General features: G+C 40.5%; 2 protein-coding genes across 3 annotated transcripts in view; one reads left to right on the top strand and one right to left on the bottom strand.

Moving 5' to 3' along the window:
• Window positions 1-15873, bottom strand: part of C12H2orf42 (chromosome 12 C2orf42 homolog) — a 29913-nt gene extending 14040 nt beyond the window's left edge. Inside the window, exons 1-7 of one of the 2 annotated variants that reach the window (XM_060027558.1) lie at window positions 15482-15873; window positions 10478-10755; window positions 8864-9698; window positions 8039-8149; window positions 5974-6078; window positions 3248-3352; window positions 158-265 (exon numbers count right to left, since the gene is read on the bottom strand). In XM_060027558.1, coding sequence (XP_059883541.1) covers window positions 158-265; window positions 3248-3352; window positions 5974-6078; window positions 8039-8149; window positions 8864-9686 — 1252 coding nt within the window. In that variant the 5' untranslated portion in view covers window positions 9687-9698; window positions 10478-10755; window positions 15482-15873. The remainder of the gene's footprint in view (window positions 1-157; window positions 266-3247; window positions 3353-5973; window positions 6079-8038; window positions 8150-8863; window positions 9699-10477; window positions 10756-15481) is intronic. The other variant, XM_060027559.1, reaches the window with a different exon arrangement.
• On the top strand, window positions 13335-14133 carry LOC132435398 (small ubiquitin-related modifier 1-like). The gene is made up of 2 exons (XM_060027557.1): window positions 13335-13497; window positions 13560-14133. The coding sequence occupies exons 1-2, from the start codon at window positions 13335-13337 to the stop codon at window positions 13628-13630; spliced, it is 234 nt and encodes a 77-aa protein (XP_059883540.1). The 3' UTR covers window positions 13631-14133.
• Window positions 15874-17365: the final 1492 nt, after the last annotated feature.

Here is a 17365-nt window from a genome sequence, read left to right as displayed (position 1 = left end):
AAGAGTGTGATCATTATTCTAAGAGCTGATGGGCTAAGGCTTCATGCTCTGAGCATGTAACTAGAAGTCCTAATCATGAAAATTCCACACAATTTTTCCAAACATTATTCTCTAAGGTCAAGACATCTATTGCTATTCCTGAGGAAAAATCCCATACCTGTGGTGGAGTTGGGAAGCCGTTTTTTTGCACTTCCTATGGATATTCTCTGCTGCAGGGCATCAAAAAAGGACTGAGGAATGTGGAACACCAGTGGCTCTGGTTTGCCTATAGGAAATAAGAAGAAGCTCATTTAAAGAAACTCAAGTGGGCTTTCTGGTGTGTAGGGGAAGGTGGAAGAAATGGAATTGATGGGTAGTAATAACTAAAGATACCACTGAGATTTCTTTTTTTTTTTTTTTTAACGGTACGCGGGCCTCTCACTGTTGTGGCCTCTCCCGTTGCGCAGTACAGGCTCCAGACGCGCAGGCTCAGCGGCCATGTCTCACGGGCCCAGCCGCTCCGCGGCACGTGGGATCCTCCCGGACCGGGGCACGAACCCGCGTCCCCTGCATCGGCAGGCGGACTCTCAACCACTGCGCCACCAGGGAAGCCCTGAGATTTCTTTATACAGAGGCAAAAAGAAGGCTTTGATTGACCTTTATGAGTCAAGCACTGTCGCCTGCCCTGCTCTTGATCCCTTGCAGTTATAACAAATACAGCACACTCTTGTCATCTACCAAAGATAACTTTTCAAATCCCTAATTTTGTAAACACTGCCACAGCACAGACTTCTCCCTTTAAAGAGGACATGAAATGAGATGAGAACATTGAGGCTGAGATGAGAAGGTAAACTTGATTCACTGCTGCTCACTATCCCAGGCACCTGCTGTTTGCATTCATTTTCTCAGATGGTCAGGACTGCCAATGCCAGAGACTGCAAAGTTAGGACACTTTATCCAATAAGCATCAGTCTCCTCTCTGATGTGAAGACAGGCAAACTGTTTGAAAATACGTAACAAACCTCTTTTAAAAAGTAGCAAGAAAAAAAAAAGTTGCAAGACACTAGGTCAACAGAAAGAGTGTTCAGGGGAGAGGGTGAAAGAGTTCAGAGTTTTCCTTAAAAACTCTGCCCAAGAAGCAAGCTCCAACAGAGGGAAAACATCCAGAACCACATGGCTTAACGTGTAACTTCCACCTGCGTGTAGAAGGTGTAGTTCTTAAAGACAGTTCACCTGCCTTTCTGAAATAAAGATCAAGCCAAGAAAAATGAAAATGAAAGGCTTTCTAGAATTCCATATTAAGGTTTCACATTCTATCAATTGATTTTACCTACTTAATCGAATGCAGAATGCCAATGACAAAACTGTCACTGCTTTTGAGCCACTAAAATTATTTTTTAATTTTTATTTATTTATTTTTGACTGCATCGGGTCTTAGTTGCGGCACGCGGGATCTTTCGTTGCGGCGCGCGGTCTCTTCATTGCAGTGTGCAGGCTTCTCTCTAGTGGTGGCGTGCGGGTTTTCTCTCTCTAGTTGTGGCGCATGGGTTCCAGAGCGTGTGGGATCTGTAGTTGTGGCGCCCGGGATCCAGAGCGTGTGGGCTCTCTAGTTGAGGGGCTCGGGCCTTAGTTGCCTCACGGCATGTGGGTTCTTAGTTCCCCGACCAGGGATCGAACCAGCATCCCCTGCATTGGAAGGCAGATTCTTTACCACTGGACTACCAGGGAAGTCCCAAGCCACTAAAATATTAATATCGGGGCAGTTTAGAGAAGTCACTACAGAAAGGTTTTTAAAATCTTTCATCTTGAAATTAGATTATGGGCTATCTGCAGAGATCATTACAACTCTAAAACTGCTAACTTACCACAACTCAGCTGATGGGATGCTAGGGTTTAGGTAAATTATTCTTGAAAAGCCCTTGTAAAAGACACAGAATCACAGTCCAGGAGAGAGCTGATGGTGACTTTGACAAAGGTGGTGGTAATGGAGATGGTGAGAGGGGGTGTTACAAGGAATGGGATGAAAAAGGACCACAGTTTATAGCTTACATTATTGTCAATGTTCTATTTTAAGTTCTGGGAGGTGGGTTAGTAGGTATTTATTATATTATTTAAAACAATATATAAATAAATTTTGAAAAGAAAAGAAAAACATAGACTTTCTCTTTAACCTTCCCTAGCTTATTTTGTTTTTCTAAAAAGTAACTTCTGAAGTTTTATTTATTTTGAATTAATATAAATAAAACTAAGCATGTATTTCAACACCTCCATTCTTGTCCCTTTCTTCACCATGAAGCCACAACTGATCTAACCCTTCAAAACTCATGTCCTCCTACTGAGTGTCTGCTGTTGGGCTACTATTCAGTTTGGGGTGCTTTATTTTTAAAATGATATTCATAAACTTCAACATATTCAGCAAAGAACATCAAAATGATGTGAGGTTTGTAAATATGCCACGAGGAGTGTTTGAAGACCTGAGATGTATCGCTTGGAAAACAGAAGACCTGTCAGGCAGAGCAAAGGGTGTGTGCAGTGGCAGGACTGTTATTTGAAAACAGGAACAGACTTATTCCGTGTGACTAGAGCACAGAACTAGAACCAACAGGAAGTATTATCAGCAAACATTTCCACTTAGTATGAGGAAGACCTTCCTCACAGTTCTCACTGTCTAACAATGTCATGAGCTGCCTCCAAAAGCAGTGAGCTGCTCATCGCTGCACAAAGCCTGGAAAACCAGCCGTCAGGGATGCTTTTAAGGCAATGGGCAAGGCTTGGGTGGATGGTCCACCTCTGAAACTGCTGAGGTTCTATGAGGCTATCACGATCAAGCCAAAGCCAGCTTGTGTTCTCCAATCTTCCTTAGCATGTCTGTGTAATTTTATATGACTGTCTTAGTCTCACAGGCTTAGATTTTTTTCTAAACTATTTCCTCCCTTGCTTTAAGTGTGAGGACTAGAATGATCTTCTAAGGCTTTGGTATCTCCCTGACCAAATACACACCCATGCATACCCCAAGACCAAGGCTCTCTATCTTTACTTATTATTTGCTGTGGTTTTTCTCTTCCATCTCTAAACTCATTTTGCTGTTCCTGCATTTTGATTATGTGATTATTCCTTTATTTCATTTACATTTCTACTCTCTTGCGGCCCGGTGCACTCTAGACTAAAGCCCAATTACTTTTTCTATCAAAACAGAGTAGAACTATAACACAATTACTTTAATTTCTCCTACTTTCAGCAATAGCCCAGTTGGATGACCAATACTTACCATCAAACTGATAGTGCATGGTTTGATGGATGCGTTCTGTGACACTGGCCAGCCAGTCTTGGAAGGATAAGGTCACTTGTGCCTCATCTAACAGCTGACTACAGCCTAGGGAAAAACAAAACAAAACTCTTCATTAACGTTTTTCTTACAGAACTTAACAGTTAATTGAAGTTTGAAAAAGCTAAGGAGTGTATACATAAAAGAGGAACAAGCTGAAATTCAAAGAAAGTAGATACAATAAGTGAAATGGAATATCGCAGGATTCTTTTAAAGAATCCAACTAGAAAAAAAAAGGAATAGAAAGCTCTGAGAGACTAATGGGTTTAAGATTATTAACCACAAAAAATTTGCAGCCTTTCACATCAAACTGCAAATTGAAGAATGGCCTGTAGAATGGCTGTTTTAGAGCCATTAATTGGCCCTATTCCTGATGAATATGTCTATATACCCAATGACCTACCATTCTATTCTATTTCTTCTCCTGAAATGTTTTCATACGACTGCAGTATATATCCCCTTTTATTATTATTATTTTTTAAATAAATTTATTTATTTAATTTTTGGCTGCGTTGGGTCTTTGTTGTGGTGCGTGGGCTTCTCATTGCGGGGGCCTCTCTTGTTGCGGAGCACAGGCACTAGGCGCACAGGCGTTAGTAGTTGTGGCTCGCAGGCTCTAGAGCGCAGCCTCAGTAGTTGTGGCACACAAGCTTAGTTGCTCCGCGGCATGTGGGATCTTCCCAGACCAGGGCTCGAACCCGTGTCCCCTGCATTGGCAGGCGGATTCTTAACTACTATGCCACCAGGGAAGCCCTATCCCTTTTTATGAAGAGCTAATGATGCCAAAACTACTATTCATTTAAGTTACAATTCTAACTGTCTGTAAACAAATGCATATAGTGCTAATTTGGATTAAAAGCTATTTTCTTTTTTCTTTGCACCAAAGTGATAAAAATTTGTTTAAAATCTTCTACCAGATACTTTTTTTTTTTTTGCGGTATGCGGGCCTCTCACTGTTGTGGCCTCTCCCGCTGCGGAGCACAGGCTCCGGACGCACGGGCTCAGCGGCCATGGCTCACGGGCCCAGCTGCTCTGCGGCATGTGGGATCCTCCCGAACCGGGGCACGAACCCGCGTCCTCTGCATCGGCAGGCAGACTCTCAACCACTGCGCCACCACGGAAGCCCTACCAGATACTTTTGATTTGTTTACTTCCTGACCTTCCAAAAACATTTATTCTTGAACTGTGTAAGTTCTTAATTAATTAATTAAGATTTGGTCTTGTATTGTTTGCTATTTATGTATCGGTCTTGTCTTCAAAACCAGAGTATGAGGGCAGGGATAATGTCTAATTTTTAATCACCCAGCCATATTATATGAAAGTTAAGAAAATGTCGACCCCCAAACATACAAGCTTAACTATTCTGAGTAGAAAATTGACATATATAAATTTATAAGTTATATTCAAATTAAGTCATTCTGTCTCTTAAATGTTACTGCTTTTAGGTGTTTTCAAAGTTCACTAACTTTGGAGAACAGACTATATTTGTCTTTCTCAACAAATATTTATCAGTATAATTGTAAGATATGTTTCTTCTTCAATTTGGAACCCCTATACCAAATTGCATATGCGTAATCAGCAACAAAAGGAAAATATTTTACAAAATACGTGCTGCCAAAATATGTCAGTAATTTTTGTTGCATTTGTTATTTAAAGACAATTTGGGGCGGGGGGGCTTCCCTTGTGGCGCAGTGGTTAAGAATCCGCCTGCCAATGCAGGGGACACAGGTTCCAGCCCGGGTCCGGGAAGATCCCACATGCCGCGGAGCAGCTAAGCCCGTGCACCACAACTCCTGAAGCCCGTGCGCCTAGAGCCTGTGCTCTGCAACAAGAGAAGCCACCGCAATGAGAAGCTCGCGCACCAAAATGAAGAGTAGCCCCGCTCGCCGCAACTAGGGAAAGCCTGTGTGCAGCAACGAAGACCTAATACAGCCAAAAAAATTTTTTAAAAAAATTAAAAAATTGGGAGACTTCCCTGGTGGTCCAGTGGTAAAGAAATCACCTTACAATGGAGCAGACGCAGGTTTGGTCCCTGGTTGGGGAACTAAGATACCCCATGCCACGGGGCAACTAAGACCAGGTGCCACAACTACTGACTTCGCGAGCGTCAACTAGGGAGCCCGTGCGCCGCAAACTACAGAGCCCATGCATTCTGGAACCTACATGCCACAACTACAGAGCCCACGCGCCCTGGAGCCTGTGCGCCACAGATAGAGAGAAGCCTGCACACCACAACGAAGAGCCCGCGCGCTGCCACGAAAGATCCGCACACCTCAACGAAGATCCCAGGTGCCGCAACTAAGGCCCGATGCAGCCAAAAATAAATAAAATAAGTAAATCTTTAAAAAAAAAAGACAATTTGGTTTTGAGACTGATTTGAGACCAGTGGGACTGACAGCACAGATCTTGGCCTCAGTGCCTGCTAGTATTTATCTAGGGGGACAATATGCAGCATTTCTTTTGATTATATTGCTTTGGGCATCATTTTTTTTTTTTTTTTTTTTTTGCCACTCTGCTCAGCCTGTGGGATCTGACCAGGGATCCAACCCATGTCCCTTGCATTGGTAGCGCAGAGTCTTAACCACTGGACCACCAGGGAAGTCCCCTCTTTGGGCTTCTTCAGGATGATTTTCCAACTCTTTAGCCTATCCTGGGGAAGAGAAACTTACCCTGCCTTTTTAATGAAGAAGCAACCACAGGCTTTTTCAGGCCACTTTTCCTTAGATTACTGCTCACTGCATCTTGAGGCAGCAGTGAACTGTTCGTCTGTGCACCTAAACCACAAATCATTATAGTGTTTAATAAAATGTCTACAGAATATAAATCGATTCAATATTAATTTCTGAAGTCTAAAACATATAAAAAGTCTTTGCTAATTTCTAAGTTAGCTTCAGTTTCTAGAAAGAATTAGCATTAGCCTTTATACATAACATTTTAAATGTCTCACACTCTTTACAGGAAGTTGGTGGGGGGACTAGAAGTGAAAGGAAGAAAAAACTTCACCCTTTGTTCCCACCTTTCAGACAATCACTATTAATTTTCTGGTGAACTACTGTCCATTTTCTTGTTTGTAAATAGTTTATTTTGCTGGTTTTGTGCTTTAAGTAGCTCTAAATATACTGGGATTGTCAGATTTAGCAAAAAAAAATTTTTTTGAACTTGAAACAAACAAATAATTTTTTAGTATAAATATGTTGCAAAGATTGCATGGGAAGTACTGATACCAAAAAATTATTCACTGTTTATCTGAAATTCAAATTGAACTGGGCATTATGTACTCTATCTGGCTACCCGAGTGAGCTAACATTTCTCCAAACTCTTCAGAGTCATTTTTCATGGCTGCCTGGTATTCTATCAAGTGGTTTATCACGGGTCATTTAACTATCCCCAGTGGCTGGCCCTTAGTTGTTTCTAATTTTTCAATATTATAAATAACTACACAATAGGCATCTCTGGACAAAATGCTTTTCCTGTACAAAGGATTATTTCCTTAAAAAAAGATTATTTAGAAGTGGGATTACTGAGTTAGAGGGTAAAAAAAATTTTTTTTTAATTTCAAATTTTCCTGGGAAAGACCCATAATCAAACATTTAACCATGATCTCTGCTCTTTATTGCTGCCAGAATTACCCCTCAAAAACACAGAAATAACCACGTCGCTTCGTTTCTCCATCTTTCTCCAGCTTCCCAGCACCTGAACGCCTGTGCCTGACCATCTGACCCACCTGCAGCAATACTCCCTCTATGGGTAGGAACATTTTGTAAGGTTCTTAACAGATACTACAAATGATTAAAGCAACTTACACTACACTAGCCATGCTGAAGAACACCGATTTTACCTTTGCCTGTGGTCTCATCGCTTAAATATCTTTGCTGATTTGGTATCCCAAAGTATCTTGTTTTAACTCTGCATTTATAAAATGCTTGCATTTCTCTCTTCACTAGTATATTTGGAGTTTGGTCCTCAGGTGCGGACTGGTAATATTTTCCTTTTGTTTACAGCCTAGGTCGTTTTTTAAAATTATTTTTTAAAAGATTTATTTATTTGGTTGCGCTGGGTCTTAGTTGTGGCATGTGGGATCTTCGTTGCCACGTGTGGGATCTTTAGCTGTGGCATGCTAATTCTTAGTTGAGGCATGTGGGATCTAGTTCCCTGACCAGGGATCGAACTCAGGGCCCCTGCATTGAGAGCGTGGAGGCTTAGCCACTGGACCACCAGAGAAGTCCCTAGAGCCTAGGTCTTTTAACACTTACCGACTAGGACACGTCAGCATTTTCATACTGATTTATATGAGTCTTTAACTGACACTGATATATTTGAATTTAAAAAGAAAAAAGATACATATATGGAGCGACCTGCTGAAGATGCAGATAACAAACTATATTGCTAAACTATCGTGGAGAATATAATTAACCATTGTCACAAATTTAAAAAAATATATCTATTGATGAAAATTTCATAACACTGTCCTAAGGCAGAGTAAGGTGTAAGACTAGTCTGATTGATTAAGGGATGAGCAAACTAAAAGTGGAGTTTGGTCAGATCTTATACTTGGCCAGTAGAACCGACTCTTAGCTTCACTTGAGAAAGAATCATCAAGGGAGAGTAAAACTTTTTTCAGGAAACAACAACATTATTTCTTATACTTGCTGAGATTCAGTGAAACACATAAAACACAGCAAAACCACCTCTAAAGGTAACACCACCAAACAAACAAACCAAACAGCTTCTCACCAGATACTTCCTCCTTCTTCCTCTTCTTTGGCTTAGAGGCAGAAGACTCACAAGCTGATACTGTTGGTTCTGAGTGGCAACCTAGCTGGGGCACAATAACCTCCTTTAGACCTAAAATATAAGAAAATATCTGAATTATTAATACTACCCAAGAGTAAGTATGGGTCCCTATCTAGAGAAAATTAATTTCTAAAAATCCAAATCCCCAAAACAAATTATAGTGTGACTGTCTGCTTTAAAATCAGTTCCTTTAAAGAACTCTCCCAAACATATGTTTTTGTTCATAGACCATTAATACGATAAAAGGCTCTACAGAGAAATGTAAAACTAAGAAGTTGGGAGCTGCTGCCAACTAAAGATCATTCAGAAATGAAAATGAAAAGCATCTACAAGATAAAAATGTTAAAAACATAAGATGATGTAGAAACATTTAAAGATCTTTTGAGCAAGGTACTAGTTTTCCCCATCTTCAAAGATAAGAAACAAGCAAGCAAGACAAAATAAAAGGGATTTTGTTTGTTTTTTCTTTGTTTTTACTAACATGGGGCATCTGTGGAGTAAAAAAATCAAAGCAAAGCTAACTTTGCTAGATTCATTGTTTCAATGAAAATGCACAAGTAGTCTCTTGATCATTAATTTCAACTAACCAACCAACCAAACTTTATGCAAGTATGCTCACTGGGATTAAAAGAAGGAATGCTTTTCATTTGATTTATCTAGCAACTGCTTCTGAAGGTTGCTAGGACAATCTCCAAATGCCACCAGTGGGACACTTTCATTGCCATTTTAGAAAAACAGAGTAACTGTGTCAACGACACCACCTACCGCTGGAATCAAAATTTAGGAAGTCTGAGAATTCCTGAGCCAATGTCTCGTCACTGGCAAAGGCACAGATGCAAGCAAAGAAATGAATGCATCTCTGGACCGCCTCATCCTTGGAGGCATTCGACTTCTGTGATTTCAGAGTCTGGCAGGAGCAGAAGAAACGGCGCTCAGGCAAGCTTTTGGCACTGATTTTCTGCACAAACGATGTATGCAAATACCCCAAACTATGCTTCTGGCTTGCCTTGCATTTCACCACCAAAATGTTTTTAGTAATCCTCTGTACAAGGGGACCTGTGGGTTCCGTGGCCAACTGCCAGATGGTTTGCTTGGTTTCTGGGGAGGCCTGCACTGCATTCAGGACCGAGCTCTTTAGCGTCAGAGGGGTGGCCTCTGCCTGGCAGTTCACGGCCAGCTTGATGTGCTGGCACTGGTTTTCCACAACACCCTGGGTGGCAGCTTTCAAGCATGCGGGGACGTAACACCGTCCAGAGCTCAGCTGAGTGATCAGCGTCCCATCCACTGTCTGGATGGTCGTCTCTGAAACACCTAGCTCCACAAAGCATCGGTAATCAGGGCCCCGGTCTCTTTGCCGCACCGAGTAGACTTGCAGATCAGAGCCTGTTATGATTTTGACAGCTTCAACACTAGGCTGCTTCCGTGCGCCATACCGGAATATGGTTCCACATGTCTTGTTCTTACAGCTCAGTCCCCGGGTTCCATTGTATGTGCCACAGCGGGGACACTTCCTGATTCCCCTCAATGTGGCCTTCCCCAAGTCAGATAAGAAAGCTGGGACCTTTGTCCTTAGAGAGTTTGGTTCCATTTTTCACAGGTCCTAGAAAAGGCAATAAGCCCATCAGCATGAGTATACATGCACACACACACATGAAGTTAAAATCACTTATGATATTTAGTATACAAAGTAAAATGTAAGAAGCTATCCACTATTCTCAAATTGTACCCTCAAAGAGAACATCCACTTAAACCCACAAGCAAAATAAAAATGGGAGGAGATACGGGGATATATGTATATGTATAGCTGATACACTCTGTTATAAAAGCAGAAACTAACACACCATTGTAAAGCAATTATACTCCAATAAAGTTGTTTAAAAAAAAAAAAGTGGAGGAAACTTTGCCTTTCACATTTCACATCGCTCTCTCTCTCTCTCTCTCTACATACATATATATAATTTTTTTGGGGGGGGCCACATCTCATGGCATGTGGAACTTTCCTGACCAGGGATCGAACTTGCGCTGCCCCTGCAGTGGAAGCACGGAGTCTTAACCACTGGACCACCAGGGAAGCCCTCTCTCTCTATTTTTTAAGTCCTAATGTAATAACTGAAGCATTTTTCTAGATTCAGTCCTGTTCTATACAACAACCTAGATTAGTTAACCTACATCTTTTTTTTTTTTTTTTGGCCACGCCACGTGTCTTGCGGGGATCCTCAGCGGTGAAAGCGCAGAGTCCTAACCACTGGACCACCAGGGAATTCCCTAGTTAACCTAATCTTTACATGCACAGATGTTTGACTTGAGCAAAGACTGGAGAATGGGAAAGATGAGTTCTTTCCCTTCCACCATTCCCCACAAAACCCGGCCCAATCCTACCTCTATCAGTTGCCCGAGCATCCAGAAAAAGTGTGAGCTGAATTCATAAGACCTAAAAGGTGTTTCATTAGTTTGTGATGATCATATAGGACAGACGAAGACATAATCATGTGCATGGTAAATGACACTGCTTAACTCAAAGTCTTCTGAAGTTTGAGCTCTGTGTTGTAACAGTGCAGACATTCTGCCTTCTCCTTCTCAACCAGCCAATGGCAAAGCTCATGTCCAATGTTCCACAGTCAAAGATTCTCACTGCCCTAAGTGGAGACCTTGGCAGTCTATAAGTAAAACAGGAAAAAAATATTAAAGTTATACAAAGACAGGATGATTCTTTCCTCCCAGAAAAGGAATCTAAGTCTTTCAAGAATACTTGAGAAATATTTGATAGAAATTGTTATAGTTGCTTTATACTTTGAATCGCAAGAAGGTAAAACAGTGTTAATGTCATTACACAGGGAGTTGTCAAGAACACCTAGAGCCATGGTATATAATTGGTTGAACACTCATCCTTCCTAATAGTAATGCACTGCATTTTTAGAGTACTTTATGCTTTTCAAAGTGATTTCACATTCATTATTTCATTTGAATCTCGCCATATTAGTATCTTATTTGAGCCAAACAATTGCTCTTCAGATGAAAATCAAAAAGTTAAGTAACTTGCCTGAGGCCACCCAGCAAAATCAGCAATGTGGTTCCTACTAACCCAGTGTCTGCTAAAAAGAGTGCGAATCTGTTTTTGATTTCCCCCAATATTACGAAAATTTTCAAACATATAAAAAAATTGAATTATACAACCTTCATATACCCACCCACTAGATTCTACAATTAACATTTTACTATATTTGCTTTATTACATACCTATCCAACCCTTTCTCCATCTATCAATCCCTTTCATATTTTAATGCCTTTCAAAGTAAGTTACAGGTATCAGATCGACATGCATATTATTAACTAAAGTTTAATAGTTTTAATGCTTTTTAGAAAGGTAAATCTGCTTGTGATTTTGAAGTAGGGAAAAGCTTTGCTTTTCCTCCCTGACCCCAAAGAATGGTCTTTTTTTTTTTTTTTTTCCGCTGCGTTGGGTCTTCGTTGCTGCACGCGAGCTTTCTCTAGTTGCGGAGAGTGGGGGCTACTCATCGTTGTGATGCGCGGGCTTCGCATGGCGGTGGCTTCTCTCGTTGCGGAGCATGGGCTCTAGGCGTGTGGGCTTCAGTAGTTGCAGCACGCGGGCTCAGCAGCGGTGGTGCACGGGCTTAGTTGCTCCGCGGCACGTGGGATCTTCCCGGACCCGGGCTCGAACTTGCATTGGCAGGCGGATTCCATTCATTCATTCATTTATTCATTTACCTATGGCTGCGTTGGGTCTTCGTTGCTGCGCACGGGCTTTCTCTGGTTGCGGTGAGCGGGCGCTACTCTCCGTTGCGGCGTGCAGGTTTCTCATTGTGGTGGCTTCTCTTGCTGGGGACATGGGTTCGTGCCCCGGTCCGTGAGGATCCCACGTGCCGCGGAGCGGCTGGGCCCGTGAGCCATGGCCGCTGAGCCTGCGCGTCCGGAGCCTGTGCTCCGCAACGGGAGAGGCCAAAACACTGAGGCCGCGTACCGCAAAAAAAACCACAACAAAACCCTTGTGCCCTGCATTGGCAGGCAGATTCTTAACCACTGCGCCACCAGGGAAGTCCCAAGAATGGTCTTGATAAAAGACTCTCCCTTCACGTCTTCTATAGTCCACTGATTAACAAACTGGAAAGTACAAATAAAAAAAGCCTAAGAAGGCCCACCTTCTCATTGGCTATGAACTAATCCCCCAACTGTAATATCTGCTGAGTGAATAAAGCTTTGTGAAATATGATTTACAGCAGGGTTCTGCACCGTGGCACTACAGACATGTAGGGCTGGGTAACTCTTTGTTGCAGGGGGCTATCCTATGCATCACAGGATGTTTAGTAGCATCCCGGGTCTCCACCACCAGATGCCAGTAGCAGTCAACACACTTTCCCCAAGTTGTAAAAAAACAAAAATGTCTCCAAATATTGCTAAATGTCCTCCTGGGGGCAAAATCACCTGTTAAAAACCACTGACCTAGAAACATTAGCCTGTTTACACAGCATTTCCTTCTTAGGTCAATAAACTTCTTTGATAGGTACTGTCACTCAGCCAAACATGAGTTCTTAGAAGAAAATGCTGTTCCAAAGTCAATTATCTCTGTGACCAAGTCTTTTAACTTCTGAGCTTCAGATTGTTTTATATATAAATCAATTTTTTAAAACCCTTTTTATTTTTAATATTTATTTTATTTTGGCCGAGTCGGGTCTTTGTCGTGGCACATGGGATCTTCGTTGTGGCATGTGGGATCTTTCGTTGCGGCGCACGGGCTTCTCTCTCGTTATGGCGTTTTCTCTTTTCAAGTTGTGGCGCGGGCTCCAGAGTGCACGGGCTCTGTAGTTTGCGGCACAGCAGGCTCTCTAGTTGAGGCACACGAGTTCAGTAGTTGTGGCGCGTGGGCTTAGTTGCCCTGTGGCATGTGGGATCTTAGTTCACCGACCAGGGATTGAAGCCACGTCCCCTGCATTGTAAGGCAGATTCTTTACCACTGGACTACGAGGGAAGTCCATATAATTCAATTTTAAAATTACACTGATGATGATGATGTCATATTATCATTAAAGTGTAAAAACAGAACAACTTTGCTCATTAAGGGAGGAATTATTTGCCAGTTATAGTTTATTTTGTAAATAAATCATGTAGAGCCGCTGTGTTGTGCTGTGGGGAAGGGAGACGGATTTGTAGACCCCAGAGCGAGGTTCTGCCTACCCGAGGCCGCTGCTGTGCGGAGACCCCAGGGGAAACCACAGTCACCATGTCTGACCAGGAGGCAAAACCTTCAACTGAGGACTTGGGGGATAAGAAGGAAGGAGAATATATTAAACTCAAAGTCATCAGACAGGATAGCAGTGAGATTCACTTCAAAGTGAAAATGACAACACATCTCAAGAAACTCAAAGAATCATACTGTCAAAGACAGGGAGTTCCCATGAATTCACTCAGGTTTCTCTTTGAATTGCTGATAATAACACTCCAAAAGAACTGGGAATGGAGGAAGAAGATGTGATTGAAGTTGATCAGGAACAAGCAGGGGGTCGTTCAACGATTTAGATATTTTTATTTTTTTCTTTTCCCTTAATCCTTTTTATTTTTAAAAATAGTTCGTTTGTAATGTGGTGTTCAAAACAGAATTGAAAACTGGCACCCCATCTCTTTAGAACATCTGGTAATTTGAATTCTAGTGCCCATTATTCGTTATTGTTTGTTTTCATTGTGCTGATTTTTGGTGATCAAACCTCAGCCCAGTTCATAACGCCCTCTCCTTTTTAAAAATTACATGTGTGCACAGAGAGCCCGCCTTTTCCAGGACTGTGCATTTACAGGCTTGTGATAAATAAGATTGACTAATGCGAGTGCTCATAATGACTTTCCAATTGGCCCTGAAGTTCTAGCATGTGATCGCTTCACTCCTGGACTGTGACTTTCCGTGGGAGATGGAAGTTTTTCAGAGAACTGAACTGTGGAAAAATGACCTTTCCTTAACTTGAAGCTACTTTTAAAATCTGAGGGTCTGGACCAAAAGAAGAGGAATAGCAGGTTGGAGTCAAGGTGGTGAAAATAATGACTAACTCCAAAGATGGCTTCACTGAAGAGAAAGCATTTTAAGATGAAAGAAAAATCTTGTCAGAAGATCCCAGAAAAGTTCTAATTTTCATTAGGAGTTAAAGTTATTCATGCAGAAGTGTATACAGCAGAGTGCTGCTCTTTTTGACTTTATTTATACTTTTTGGCCTGGGATATGGGTTTTAAATGGACATTGTACCAGCTTCATTAAAATAAATAAAGTATTTGTAAAAAAAACAAAAAAAAATCATGTAAATCTATGATCTTTTCAAAAATGCAAATTGAAAAAAATGTTAAAAGACAAGTCATCTTACAAAATAACGGTGCAAAAGCAAACTAAAAAGCTAAAGACCCTTTTATGCCCCACTATTATCACTACCACTATCCCTACATGCCCCCCAAAATCCTCACTTTTCAAGAGTAAATACAGTTATTTGGCAGTAATACAGGCTGCCATATATCCATCAGATTATTTTCTTTATAAATAAATAAATACATATATGTATGGATGTGGGTTTTTGTTTTTATAAAAATTGAATTATATTATACTCATTGTTCTGAAGTTTGCCTTCTTAACATTTTTCCATAGATTTCTTCCCATGTCAGCACAAATGGCTTTAACACCATCTTTAGCTGCTGAACAGTAATCTGTAGTGTGAATAGACCATAGTTGAACCAGCTCTACCAGTGGGTTTTTAGTTCTAGACAATGCTGCAATGAACATCCTAAACATTGACCTCAGTACATAGATGCAAATATTTCAGTAGAAAAGATTCTGAACATTGTTTTTAGTTTTCTTAATTTATTGGGTACAGAATAAGATTTTATTGGGAGAAAAAAGTTCTACTTCTAAAAATATTATCATCATTAAATATATCTTCTTCATCCTATCTCACTTTCTATACTCAAATACATTCCAGGCAGATAAAACATTCAACTACAAAAGATGGAACTGCTAAAGCAGTAGAACAAAAAAAAGGAGAGAATTTTTTTCTTAAAATATTTTTTAAGGATATCAGATTGAGGATGGCCTAAATGACACAAAACCCAGAATCCAGAAAATATTAAATCCAGAAATGATTAATTTTTTCCTATTTATTTCAGTGGTTTTATTTTAAACTTCTTTTTTGAGGTATATTTTACATACAATAAAATTCACCCATTTTAAGTGTATAATTCAATAATATTTATAAAATTTATAGAGTTAGGTATCCATCCCTACAATTAAGTTTTAGAACACTTCCATCACCCCAGAAAGATCCCTCTTGCCTTCTGGAGTCAATCACCATGCCCACCCTGAGGCAATCACTAATCTACTTTCTGTTGCTATAGATTTACCTTTTCTGGACACTTCATATAGATGGAATCATACGATATGTGGCCTTTTATGTCTGCCTTCTTTCATTCAACATGATGTTTTCAAGGTGCGACCACATTGTAGCATATATCAGTACTGCATTCCTTTATATTGCTGAACAGTATTCCACTGTATGGTTATATCATTTTGTTTATCCATTTACCACCTTATAGATACTTGGATTGTTTCCACTTCAGGGCTATCACGAACACTGTTGAGAACATTAACATGCAAGTCTTTGTGTAGACAAATGTCTTCATTTCTCTTGGGTAGATACCTAGAATTAGAATTACTGGGTGGTAGGGTAAGTTTACGTACAAGATTTTAAGAAACCGCCAAACTGTTTTCCAAAGTGACTGTGCCATTATACATTTACACCAGCAACACATGAGGGTTCCTTTCTCCATTTCCTGGCCAACACGTGTTACTGTCTCCTTGGTTATAGCCATTTGCCTATAGTGGGTGTGAAGTGGTATCTCACTTGGTTTTTATTGCATTTCCCTAATGAATAATGATGTTGGCAAAATTTCACGTGCTTACTTAGCCATATGTCTATCTCTTTGGGGAAATAACTATTCAAATATTTGGCCCATTTAAAAATTATGACTCATTATATTTGATTACATAAAAATGAAATTTTTCTGCATGGAAAAAGGTACCTTAAACTAAGTCCGAAGATGAAAAGAAACTAAGCAACAAAAGCAGTGCAACACTTGTATGATGAAACCTACAAACCATAATTGAAAGAAATTAAAGACCTAAAAAATGGAAAAACATCTTTTCATGTTCATGAACCAGAAGACTTGATATTGTTAAGAGGCACTATTCCTCAAATTGATCTACAGATACAATGTAATGTATCCCTGTCAAAAGCCCAGATACCTTTTTTTGCAGAAATTGACAAGATGATTCTAAAATTCATAGGGAAATGCAAGGGACCTGGAAGAGCCAGAACAATCTTGAGAAAGAACAAAGTAGAAGGAGTTACACTTCCTGATTTCAAAATTTACTACAAAGCAAATTAAGACAATGTGGACAGAGAAGGACAAATACTGTATTACATCACTTATATGTAGGACCTAAAAAAGCCAAACTCATAGAAGCAGAATAGAATGGTAGTTGCCAGGGGACTAGGGGATTGGAGAAATGGGGAGATGTTAGTGAAAGGGTACAAACTCTTCTAGTTATAAGATGAATAAGTTCTGGGGATCTAATATACAGCATAGTTATTATAGTTAGCAATACTGCATTTATACTTGAAAGTTGCTAAGAGTAGATCTTACATGTTCTTACCACAAACAAGAAATGGTAATTATGTGATGTGATGGAAGCATTAGTTAATGCTATGGTGGTAATCATTTTGCAATATAAGCATATCACACTTTAAACTTTACACAATGTTATATGTCAATTACATCTCAAAAAAGCTGGAGGAAAAAAAGACAATGTGACTTAGACATACAGATATACAAATCAGTGAAAGAGAACTGAGAGTTCAAAAGTGAACCCTCACATTTATGGTCAATTGATGTTCAACAAGGACACCAAGATCATTTAATGGGAAAATAACAGTCCTGTCAACAAATGGTGCTGGAACAACTGAATAGCCACCTGCAAAAAAATGAAGTTGGACCCCTGCCTCACACTGTATATAAAAATTAACAAAGTGGATCATAGACATCAATGTAAGAGCTAAAACTCTTAGGGAGAAACACAGGCATAAATCTTCGTGACTGGGACTTCCTTGGTAATCCAGTGGGGAGGACTCCACGCTCCCCATGTGGGGGGCCCGAGTTCAATCCCTGGTTGGGGAACTAGATCCTGCACGCATGCCACAACTGGGAGTTCACATGCCACAACTAAAA

The sequence above is a fragment of the Delphinus delphis genome, chromosome 12 (assembly GCF_949987515.2).
Source record: "Delphinus delphis chromosome 12, mDelDel1.2, whole genome shotgun sequence".
Taxonomy (NCBI): Eukaryota; Metazoa; Chordata; class Mammalia; order Artiodactyla; family Delphinidae; genus Delphinus; species Delphinus delphis.
Note: the sequence above shows the minus strand (reverse complement) of the source record. Positions and strands in the feature narration are given on the sequence as shown.